At 44.6% G+C, this 12427-nt stretch overlaps 2 protein-coding genes across 2 annotated transcripts; one reads left to right on the plus strand and one right to left on the minus strand.

Annotated features, from left to right (window-relative positions):
* Positions 1-6933: 6933 nt before the first annotated feature.
* On the plus strand, positions 6934-8302 carry brcc3 (BRCA1/BRCA2-containing complex, subunit 3). The gene has a single exon (XM_072371597.1). It carries the CDS (start codon positions 7038-7040, stop codon positions 7818-7820), a length of 783 nt encoding a protein of 260 aa, XP_072227698.1. The 5' UTR covers positions 6934-7037; the 3' UTR covers positions 7821-8302.
* A 1061-nt stretch (positions 8303-9363) lies between these two features.
* Positions 9364-11183, minus strand: LOC140276906 (tripartite motif-containing protein 16-like). The gene has a single exon (XM_072371765.1). The coding sequence runs from the start codon at positions 11164-11166 to the stop codon at positions 9487-9489; it is 1680 nt and encodes a 559-aa protein (XP_072227866.1). The 5' UTR covers positions 11167-11183; the 3' UTR covers positions 9364-9486.
* Between the last annotated feature and the right edge of the window lie 1244 nt (positions 11184-12427).

Raw genomic sequence — 12427 nt, forward strand, 5'->3', positions numbered from 1 at the left:
CGGCACAAAAAGGAAATAAATAACTTACAGAGAGGAAAGAGCTCATTCTGGCGCGACATCCCTGTGTCCTGCAGTGTGTCACAGTTTGTACAATATGACTGAAACAGCTGTGAATGCTAAACATGAAGAAAGAGAATATAAATGTACAGGCTACTTTTCTTTTTTTTAAAGTACTTTAATCCCCAAAAGTAAATATTTCCGGTAAAATTAATGATTGATTATTACAAAGGAGCTGAAGAAGCCTCTGACTGAAGCGATCTACACATTGATCTATATAATGTGTATATTGTGCAGTGTATTTAGATACTTCTGCAGCTTTTAGTGTATTTTTTTGCTTATTTATTTATTGCTTTCTTTATCTATTAATGTATTAATTTAGCAGGATCAGCTCTCGAAGCTCCAGATCAGTCCCCAGCACAGAACCAGCGTTCTTTATCAGTCCCCTCGGCTTCTTTAAGTCTCCAGCTCTGGTGATGGTGCCCCAACAGATGGCTGCTATAATAACTGAGCTCTCCACCAGAGACTTAAGAGGTAAAATAAAATAAAATAAAAAATATGTTGAAGCTTCCTCAATAAGTAGAGTCTGCACAGCCTCAGTGTTCTGACATGTGTACAAAAATGATGAAGGAAATGTTGAGGCTGCCTCCATCTTTAGTATTAGGTGCAATACTTTCAGTAATTGACTTTGTCAATTCAAAACCAATCCTAAGGAATCAGATTTAATTTTCGTAACCCGGTGGATTGCATGATAATTGCAACACTTCCAACACAGTGTGTCCAAACCCTGGATGCTGACCAGTTTGCCTTAAAACGCCTTTTTATAGAGTTGTGTTTGTTAGTTTGTGTGGTTTCTATCAGGACTGTTTACTCCATGGAGGTTTCTTCCTTGTAAAAATCTCCACAGCTTTCATTTAAATATTTCCCAAACTACCCCAAAACCAGGAGCCCTTGGTAATTAGTTTGTGAACATGGTGGGGCACAGAGCTCTTTGCTTTAGGGCTGTTCTTTTCGTTAGGATGTCAGGAGGTTCCCACGGTGAGGTATTGCTTGTCCCGTAGATGTCAGTGCTCTGTGACATCTCTGTGTTGTACGAACTTGTCATTTTTATCCTGAAAATTCACATTTTTGCCAAAATGACATGAATCCTCACACGTGATTTGTAGATCCTGGGGATTCCGACTGCATTCGAAGGCACCACAACATGAGAACGGCAGATATACACTCAGCCAACCCTAAAAGACACGGATCATCTGGGTCCTAAAGCCTGAATATTCACTCTTCATTCACTTTACCGGCAGAATCAACAGGTGGAAGCAAAAACAATTATTAATCTGATGTTCTCCATGAATATTTTAATAAAAAGACAAAGAGCATAGTGTCAAAGAGTCAAACTGCATCAAGATGTTTGTGTCTTTATGTCCAACCTGGCAGTGAAGCAGCAGCACATTTTCACAGAAAACAGGATGCCTGTCAACTTCGCCTCTAAGAGAAACCCAGGTTACGTAAAAACAATGTATTGCAACAATAAAAGATCAAATAAAACAAGATAACATGAGCAACATGATCCAAATTAAATCTCTGAAGACCCCCAAGCCTGAAACAGGTTGCTAGGAAACATGTTCATTTCCTGTCACTGCTTGATGGTAATAAACACAATAATAAGAAATGTTTTTGGATCTGTTTTTAAGAGATAACATTTGGCAAAGCGGCCCAACTGGGGAGACCAAGAGTGTTTTGAAAGAATAAATAACATCTTAAATTCTTCTTCAGCTACAACAATTAGTTTCCACCTCAGAACTGACTCAGTGGCCTTTGTTTGAAGCAGCCGGAGGACTTTCTCCTTAATTCCTTCCCCCAACAAAATAGATAAAAAATAGGGTGATTACAAACAGCCAGGTGTTGCTAATCAAATGCACTTGATTGATTGATTATCAGTCAGTGTGAGCAGCTTTATAAAAGCAGAAGTTCTGTCAGTTTTCAGGTGTGTGTGACATGATGCCAAGGAGGAAAGACATCAGCAATGATCTTAGAGAACTATTTGGAGTCCAACATTAAAGAAATTAAACTGCAAAAACCCAAAGAGCTACATCTCAGACTCTACAGGCCTCAGTTAGCATGTTAAAGGTTAAAGGTCATGACAGCACAGTTGAAAGCCTCTTCTCTCTAAAAAGAACATGGCAGCACAGCTTAGGTTTGCAAAGCTGCATCTGAACAAAGCACAAGACTTCTGGAACAATGTCCTTTGGACAGACCAGAGCAAAGTGGAGATGTTTGGTCCTAATGCACAGCAGCACGTTTGGAGGAAACCAAACACAGCATATCAGCACAAACACCTCATACCAGCTGTCAAGCACGGTGGTGGAGGGCTGATGATCTGGGCTGGTTCTGCAGCCACAGGACCTGGGCACCTTGCAGTCATTGAGTCCACCATGAACTCCTCTGGATACCAAAGTATTCTAGAGTCAGATGTGAGGCCATCTGTCCCACAGCTAAAGCTGGGCTGAAACTGGCTCATCAACAGGACAAAGATCCCAAACACAGCAGCAGATCTACAGCAGAATGTGGGAAAAAGAAGAGAATCAAGGTGGAGTGAGACCTTAGGAGAGCTGTCCATAAATACCCAGAAACCTCAATGAACTGAGGCAAATAGTAAAGAGGAATGGGTAGAAATTCCTCTACAGACTGATTCAGACTATCTTTACCCTCCAACTAAATGTATTCTGCAAGCTACTGAATCAGAATCAGCTTAGTTCTTCACACACTGCTTCTGCATTTTCTCTCAGGTTTTATTTAATCAGCAATGACATGGCGTAATATGTCATGAGTTGTTGTTCAACCGAGGTGTTATTTACCTCATTTATCAGGGGGGAACAACTGTAAGAAAGGACAACACTGGTGTTAGTCTTCGTTGTTCCTTCAAGTCCACCATTTAGTGATGTTTGGCAACTGCTTTACTTGCTCATTTGGGAACTTATTTAGCCTTTTTTTTTAGACAAAACACTTATCATCAAATGATAAATGTTAGCGAACAGCTGAAAAATACTGGAACTGTTGATTTTTCAACTGCACTTACAGATGGAAAAAAAATGTATTTCTTCTTAATATTATTTATGAAAAGAGACAACATCTGATTCTGATAATATGTACTTTATTTATCACAACAGTCCAGTGCTGTGGCCAATAAGCTGCTCACTTTCACAACTAACACGGACCCGAACCTGAACGCACGCCTTCCTTCTGAACTCCAGCTGATGCTTCAGACAATTCTCATTGGTTCCTACGTCCGTCGCCATGGAAACCACACGCCTCGACAAAAACATGTGCGGCGCCGCGTCAGTTCGTGTGTGTGTGGTCACGCTGCGCGCGGGATCAAACTTTAAACCGCCGCACAGCGTTGCCACGGAGACGTAAAAGTGGATTCAGCATGTTTTCTCCTCTTAATTAGTCGGGAAATACGGAGACGGTTACATCAGGGCTCAGTGTTGCAGAAAATCTGTAGCTGAAAAGACCGCAGAGACGCGGCTTTACTTCATGCTTTACTTATTAATGTTATACTAATTTATTTGGACACAATTAAGCCTCTGCAGCCGTGGCAGGAGCTCTGCTCTGCTTTGTTTCTTTTACCCCTGGTTAACTTGCCTTATTGCTCCATATCTTACGTTATCTGTTAATTATACCAAACTCTGCATGTACTTGCCTCAGTTTGATTTGTTTCTTGACAGTTTGTCCTCACACTTCCTGGGTTGTTATTTTTGGCTGATTTTGTCATCTCATTGCTTCTGTAAAACATTTAGTTTCTGTTCTTGAAGTAAGTCGTTTGTCACATCAAATTCTGCAGATTTTTCTGTGCTTTTGCACCTATCGGCCACATGCAGACGTAACTGATCTTTGGTCAGTTTCCTGATCAAATTCTGTCTTCTGAGGAAATGTCAAATACTGCTTTTTAGATAGAGGACAAAAATAAATGAGGGGGTGAAAAACACTGATGGATGCTCGACTGAACTGACTCCAAACGTGGGGCCAAATATTTCCAGACAGAAAAGCCTAAATGAGTCAGAGTAACAGCCTTTACAGGTGAGTCTAAGGGGAAAGAATTCAATAAAAAGACCTGTAGAGTACCTGTCACTGTCACGGTTTATTTTCCGTTCCATGACTCGTCATTTCCTGTTTTATTTTGAAAATTCACTGATCTTGTCCTCTTGTTTCAGGTATCTTTGCCCTTCCTCCCGTGTCAAGAGTCTCATTGTCTTCCCTGATTCCCAAAGTGTTTCCACCTGTTCCCCTTTGGTCCCTCATGTGTTCAACTAGTCTGTGTTTCCCTTTTCTTGAGCCAGCATGTTGTCTCATTTAGAGCTACATTACCAGCCTCTTGTCTTGCCATGTTCCATGATTCCACGAGCCTGCAGTGAGCGACTCTCCTGTAGTGCTTCTTGCTTTGTAATTTATAGTTGTCCGTAGACTTAGTTTATTTATTGAACGGTAAGTTTCATAGCTTTGTTTTTCCTCCGTTTTCAAGGAGTGATTTTTCGTTGTTACCTGTCTTAGTCGCCTCCGTTAAAGGAGAGCTTTAAGTTAAAGTTAAATTTTCATAGATTTTTGTAAAGAGTGCGCCTTTGTTTTATTCCGCCTCATTTCGAGAGCGAGCTTTGTTAAGTCTTCATAGCATTTCTGTTTTCCTCCCAGTTTGGAGAGGTTTGTTAACTTTCACAGCCGCGCTCCTCCTCCACCACAGATACGGAGGAGCGCGCTTAGGGTTTTCACAGCTTTTCTTTTGCGCTGCCGGGAGAGCGCCCTGCAGTGCCGTAATCTGTCCTGTGTTTATTTAAATAAAACCTCTTTGGAACCACACGACCCTGCATCTGCGTCCTGAATCCCCTGGTATCCTGACAGTCACACAGCTAAACAACCCATGTTTCCCACTACAAAACAGCATTTTACTTGGTCTTTGCTCATCATTTATGAGGCATGAAATTACAAGATTGTTTCCAGGCAAGAACATGCAGAAGCATCGTCCAAACTGGTGATAACTGAGTCATAAACACAGAGGAATGGCTGAACATGCCCACTGAATGCTTCATTTAGACAGTTTTAAGATGCAGAAAGTTTCCCTCGTCGTTTTATTTCTTAACCACTTCCCCTCCCAGAAATGGATTATTATTTATTCACTGCACAGCAGTGGGAAAAGATGAAGAAAGCTTTGTTTTGGATGAGCTGATCTTCCCAAGAGCTTGAATAAGGACGAATGGACACAGAGATGTGATGTGGGGACTGGGAGAAAGCTGAAAGCTGCTGAGTTTGAGCCTTTTGGGAAAACCGAAGCTAATCAAAACATCTGCTCTCATCATGGTAAAGTGATGAAGATTTTCTGGACTGGATCTGTATCTAAGCCATGAAACGGATGAAATTAAAAGGCTGCGATACAGTCTCAGCTGTATGGAGGAAAACGGGGGGAAATCGTATCTGAGAGACCAAAGAAACCAGCAGAATATCCGAGGCTGAGAGAAAAACATGGCGGTGCTGCAGCGGCTATCAGCGACTCTGCTGATAAAGCTCTGATGAACACTGAGGAGATCTTCTCTCAGCTGCTTTGTCCTGTAGAGAAGTTAAGCTTCGACGTGAATCAGCAGGTTAAATCCTGGCAGAAAAGTGAGTCGGGACACGGATCTTCAAGAGAAGCTGCAGCTCAGGAGGAAAGATCAAACACAACCACCTCATTTTCTTTGTGAACATTCAGCATTTCCACGTCTCAGTCGATCTGTGGCCTCAGCCAGCATCAATATCCACATCCTGCTGTGTTTTGAAGCCGTGGAAGCGGCTTTCTGAGCTGTGTTTGGACCAAGATCTCACTGACAAAGGCCAAAGTGAGTGTGTCACTGTTACAAGATGAGTCTGAGACCAGAGAAAAAATCTGACAACATTCACAACAAATCTCACTGAATCCCAACTTTAAACTGGACTCATCTGAAGGGAACAAATAAGTAAGAACAAAGTGTAAAAAAACAGGCATATTCCAGCCATCAGGACAGATTCACTGACATGTTGCTGAGCAGAGAGAACCTGGGAGGACTGGGAGGACGAGATGGGCAAAAAGGAAGCTCATTACCAACAGGACAGGATAGAAAAGTGGATTTGCTTCAGAGTGTTTCAAACAAAATGATGAATTCAGACGTAAAAACATCAGATTTTCCATCTGAGGCCCTGAGAACTCCAAAGTAGGAGTGTACCTGGACCGCAGCGCAGGTATTCTGTCCTTCCACAGCATCTCTGCTCCATGACTCTGCTCCAGAGTCCAGATCACGTTCACTCAGCCGCTCTAACCTGTTTTCTTTTCACATGGTCCCAGATCTGCTGCTGGTAATCAGAACTAAAATCTGGGATTGTGCAGCGATTACCTACAAGAAATGAGAATTAACACAGACATTTTGGTTTGACTCATAAGGTGATTGATGGGAAGTCATCAGACTTCATTTGGAAATACAAACTGTAGAAAATATTCAATGAGTTTGTAAACCTGGCTGCTGTTGAGTTTTGTTACATTAAAGTAGAATAAAATACAGTTTAAGATTAATAATTTACCAAGGATTCATGTTGGGATTTGAGCCAAAACACCATTCAGGTACAGATTTCAATACTACTTACGCAGTATTTAGGGATGGCTTTCATATAATAGCCATATAAACCAAATTTTTTAACTTTTTTAAAACTGTTTCATTTTGACATTTGAAAAGACTCACAAGAGCATTTGTCTTTGTTTTTTAACAACTAACCTTATTTTGAATTTGTACTCATGTATTATGTTTGATTATCATTTAGCCGAAATAAATCATTTTACTTTATGTCATTACACACTAAACGTGGCAGAGTTGAACCCTAAAATTACCGATAACACTGGAAAGGTAAGCGGAACTATGGAGCCACTGCACCAACACGGACGTTTATTTGCGTAGCACCTCAGAATACGGAAGTGAAGCGCCATACCCGGCGCTGTTGATGTTTACGTCTTCGGCTTGAGAGGAAAATCAATTTAACACGGAATTATGGCTGTGAGCGCGGTTCACTTGGAGTCGGACGCCTTCCTGGTGTGCAAGAATCACGCGCTGAGCACGGAGAAGGAGGAGGTGATGGGTTTGTGTATCGGAGAGGTGGAAGTCAGCCGCATCGTCCACATCCACTCCGTCATCATCCTCCGCCGCTCGGACAAGCGGAAGGACCGGGTGGAGATCTCCCCGGAGCAGCTGTCGGCGGCTTCCACGGAGGCGGAGCGGCTGGCCGACATGACCGGGAAGCCGATGCGGGTGGTCGGCTGGTACCACTCCCACCCGCACATCACCGTGTGGCCCTCCCACGTCGACGTGCGGACTCAGGCCATGTACCAGATGCTGGACCAGTGTTTCGTCGGCCTCATCTTCTCCTGCTTCATCGAGGACAAGAACACCAAGACGGGCCGGGTGCTGTACACCTGCTTCCAGTCCGTCCAGGCCCAGAAGGGCTCCGAGTACGAGCGGGTGGAGATCCCGATCCACGTCGTGCCCCGCGAGGCCATCGGGAAGGTGTGCCTGGAGTCGGCCGTGGAGCTGCCGCGGATCCTGTGTCAGGAGGAGCAGGACACGTACCGCAAGATCCACAACCTGGCGCACCTGGACCCCGTCACCAAGATCCACAACGGCTCGGTGTTCACCAAGAACCTGTGCAGCCAGATGTCGGCGGTGAGCGGGCCGCTGCTGCAGTGGCTGGAGGACCGGCTGGAGCAGAACCAGCAGAGCATCGTGGAGCTGCAGCGGGAGAAGGAGAGGCTGCAGCGGGAGCTGGCCGCTCTGTGAGCCGGGGGTGGGGGTGCGGGGCTGGGTGTTGGACTGCAGCAAACCGGGTGGTAGCCTTAAATAAACTGAGGTTCTGGACGAAGTTCCACTTTATTACTTATTCTAATACAGATTTTTGTTTAATTTGAACTAAATCTTTGCTGCTTCATAGAGGCAAAGGTGTTGTTCAGATGAACATCTGTGAAGAATGATCTCTTTACTGGGTTGTTAATGAATCCGTGACAGGGCAGCAGGGAGTGAAAGAAGTCCCTTCCACAACCGAGAGAAGCTTTTCTTTTGTCCAAAAAGCGTTTTTAAACTAAAGTGAGCTGGATGCGGAACTTATGGGATGCTGTTTTCTGACTTTGTTACTTTGGTTGAACGGAATGAAAGTCCCGCCTCCACGGGTCAGGATCTGATGACGGATATTACTTTTCCTGTTGTTTTGTTCTCCTTCAGACATCTTTTTGTGACGTTTGAATAAAATTACTTTGAGAAGCTGAGTTAATTTCTTCTTCTTCTGTTATTATGTGTGAACGCGCAGCTGTTTTGGGGCCATCAGCAGCAGTTTTTTTTCTGTAAAACTAAAACCAGCTTTACCTGAAAAGGTTCCTGGAAGAGTGACAGAGAACCATAACTATTGGTGTGCTTGGTTCCCGCGGTTGGATCAGACCTTTTTAGGGAGGTAATGACAAAGCGGGGCTTGGTTATGTGCTATTAGATCAGTTTTTTTTATTTTATTTGCATCCCTGTGGAGAATAAACAGTTTGATTTGGACACAGCATCTGATTTAAACCTGCCTGACAAACAGAATTTATTGCCATCATTTGTAAGAAAACGGCGCAGTAAGTTTGTTTCTTTGGCCTCAGTAACTCATGGTTCCTCTGTTGCGTCATTCCTCGTGCCGTCAGGCTCCTTTTTGTTTGGTTATGACTCTGTCGCGTGCGTGTTTTCACGTGGCTTACTGTCAGTAATATGTTTGGGATCCAGAACTATTTTCGCTTTGTTGAGGAGTCGCTCCGGATGGCTTCACAGACCGAGACATTAACAGGAAATTACAGTTGTTAGAAGTTTTAACTGAAACGAACTCTGCTTTTATATGAGCTTTATTTTAAATCACCTCGATATGCAACCCTCACAAAAAAGATATACATTTATTGATCAGATTGGGGTTACACTGTATCTCTAAATTGCTTTGCTGAACATATTTACATTATTACAGCGTCTCTCTGATTGGCTGAGAGGGACATTCCCGTGTCTTGAAGGATAGTGTAGTCGTATGATTGCCACCTTTTGTGTGGGAGACCTGGGTTCAAATCCCCTACATAAAATGTACTAAAAAGTAGGGGTCCTTAGGCAAGAGCCCCTTACCCTAACTGCCTACATGTAAGTCGCTTTGGATAAATTTAAAATAAAAGCGTCTGCTAAATGCATAAATAAACATAAACATAGGAGTGCAGAAGTATTAGAGTATGATAATAATCTAAATGATGATTCAAAAAGTATGTAGTATACATGAGAAATGATACAGATAATCAAAATCACCTGTAGTACCTGTGTCTGGGCAGCAGGTGGCAGCTCAGCTCAGTGAGAACATGTAATCAACACAATCTAAAACTGCACGAACAAAAACAAATCTTCACGTCCCTGCCCGGTTGGGACGTTGAAGAACTCGCAACTTTTCACTTTATAGCTCACAAAACTCAGCTGTGGACCCAAAGAAGAAATGATATGCTCTAAAGCCAGCATAGAGCGGCTGAGTGAAGGTGGTCTGGACCCTGTGGAGCAGAGTCATGGCGTCAGAGACGATGCTGTAGAAGGACAGAATACCTGCCTTGTGGTCCAGGTACACTCCTATTCTGGAGGAATAAGGGCCTGAGATGGAAGTGCTTACACTGTTATGGATAAATATATATGAACTGCTTCCACAAAATAACGCCGAAGACAGGTCATTGTGTCCAAATTCACTCCCATCTGTTGCTCTGCTGATGTCTTTGTATGCGACTGCTATGTAAGCACCTGAGCCGCCCCACTCCACCTCCCAGTAATGCCGTCCAGTCAGTCTCTCTCTGCTCAGGACCTGAGACCTGTGCAGAAACCTCTCAGCGTGCTCGGGATACCTCTGCTTTCTATACATGTACGTTGCTTTCCTGTTTCCCTCAGATAACAGCAGGTGAACATTCACAGTGTTCGGATCCAGAGTGATGCGACACGAATGCTTTAAGAACCCGGCTCTGGACTCGGGCTCTGGCTGAGGCTCTGGCTGAGGCAGTAACACGTCCACTTCAGCCACTGCCCGTGAAATCTTTGGCCATTCTTCAAGGAGAACACTCCGTAGTTTCTCCTTCATTTCCCCCACGGCTGTTGTCACGTCCTCAAAGTGCCGCAGGGGCCGCTGCTTGGGGTAGAATGAATCTGCAGACTCACTGAAATCTGAGAGCAAAGAGAAAATGCGCAGAAACTGAGTGTGGTCCTCTGTTTGAGACAGCCGATCCAGTTCAGCATCTTTTGTTTTCAGCTCAGTGATCTCCTGGTCCAGCTTTCGCAGAAGCTCTTTGGCCCGATTGACCTCAGCTTCCTTCTGGTTCCTGATCTGCTGCTTAATATCAGAGCTCTTTTTCTGAAGGAGACCAATCAGCTCAGAGAAGATATTCTCACAATCGGTCACAGCCTTATCAGCAGAGCGACTGATAGCCTTCACCTCCTGTGGGAGCAGCTTCACGTCTTCCTCTCTTTTCTGAAATCTCTGCTGAATGTTTTGACGACTCGGCGTGAGCTGCTTCTGCCTCTCGGTCCTCTCTGCTGCAGCTGAGACCGTGTCGTGGCCCCGGTGTTCCTCCAAGGAGCACAGAGAACAGATACACTGCTGATCAGTGCGGCAGAAAATCCTCATCACCTCGCCGTGATGAGCGCAGATGTTCTCCTGAAGCTGCTTGGACGGGTCGACCAGCTTGTGTTTTTCAAAAGCAGTGGATTCAAAGTGAGGCTGGAGGTGCTTTTCACAAAAAGAGGCCAAACACTGCAGACAGGACTTGACGGCTTTCAGCTTTCTTGCCCTGCAGAAATCACAGGCCACATCCTCCGGTCCGGCATAGAAATGATCAGGTGGAGCGGTCTGGAGTCCTGTCTTCTTCTTCTCTTCCACCAATTCAGCAAACGCTGTGTTTTTCACCAATTTAGGCCTCGGTATGAAGGTCTCTCTGCACTGAGGGCAGCTGTGCATTCCCCTCTGATCCTCCACATCCCAGTGACTTCTGATACAGCTCATGCAGTAGCTGTGCCCACAGGGAATAGTCACTGGATCCTTGAGCAGGTCCAGACAGATCGAACAGCGGAGCATTTCACACTTAAATCCTTGCTGTGCCATTACAACTGCCAGAGAAAAGTGTCAAAAGTGGGAATTTTGTGTGGCACAATGGGAGGGAACAGGGGCTGTCCTTAAGGTATCTCAAAGAATTCCAGAAAGAGGAGTGGTTCAAATAAAGAAGCTACATTTTAGTTTCCAAAAGTCTCGATGAGTGGATTGGAAGCAGACACCAGTCTAACCGGTTTCATAGACCACATCTCAGTATGGAAGTGGCTCAGAAACATTGGCCCAACAGCCCCAAGTGGGTTCAAGTCAAGTTACATCTTTAAAGAAGCCAATCATCCAGAATCCACAGCTGTTAAACTTTGCCTCGACTCTCACATTTACATCTTCGTAGCAGATAAGCAGAAAGTGAAGAGGGCACGGTGATCCTGCTTCATACCAGAGAGAGTTACAGGAGTCGCAGTCAGGCTCGGTCTTGTCTCGTTGTTATCGTATCATTCTCGCTTTGCCACCCTCACAGACAGCTTGTAAAAATGTAACTGACATTGCCAGCCACTCCTCATTTCTACTGACATTGCGGCTCATGCCAGTTTCATTCATTTTGACCCGGTGGAGAGTTGCTACCATGTCCCATGAACACCTCTGGTGCCGAGAGGCACCCGGTCTACTGATGTCACGCTGAACACCTGCCATTCCACTTTATTCACTCACCTCAGGTAATACTTATCTTGGGGCATCTTTCCCTACAGAAGCATTTCCCAACCATTGACTATGCAGACCAGCACAGCATCTGCATCCAAACTGAATCTCTTGCTCCATCAAAGGTTGCTAGAAACTTGGGGGTCATGATTGATGACCAACTAACCTTCAAAGATCACGTTACCTCAGATGCTCGTTCACGTCGCTTTGCATTACTAAACATAAGAAAGATCAGACCATACCTGACCCAACATGCCCCCCAGCTCCTGCTGCAGGCCATGGTCATCTCCCGCCTTGACTCCTGCAACGCTCTCCTAACTGGTCTCCTAACTGGTCTCCTAACTGGTCTCCTAACTGGTTTCCTAACTGCTCTCCTAACTGCTCTCCTAACTGGTTTCCTAACTGCTCTCCTAACTGGTCTCCTAACTGGTCTCCTAACTGCTCTCCTAACTGGTTTCCTAACTGGTTTCCTAACTGGTTTCCTAACTGGTCTCCTAACTGGTTTCCTAACTGGTTTCCTAACTGCTCTCCTAACTGGTCTCCAGCCTGTGAAACCTCTGCAGATGGTCCAGAACGCGGCGGTGCGTCTGGTCTTGGATCAGCCTAAAAGAACACGCCC

The sequence above is a fragment of the Leuresthes tenuis genome, unplaced genomic scaffold (assembly GCF_036924035.1).
Source record: "Leuresthes tenuis unplaced genomic scaffold, fLeuTen1.0.hap1 SCAF_19, whole genome shotgun sequence".
NCBI classification, from domain to species: domain Eukaryota; kingdom Metazoa; phylum Chordata; class Actinopteri; order Atheriniformes; family Atherinopsidae; genus Leuresthes; species Leuresthes tenuis.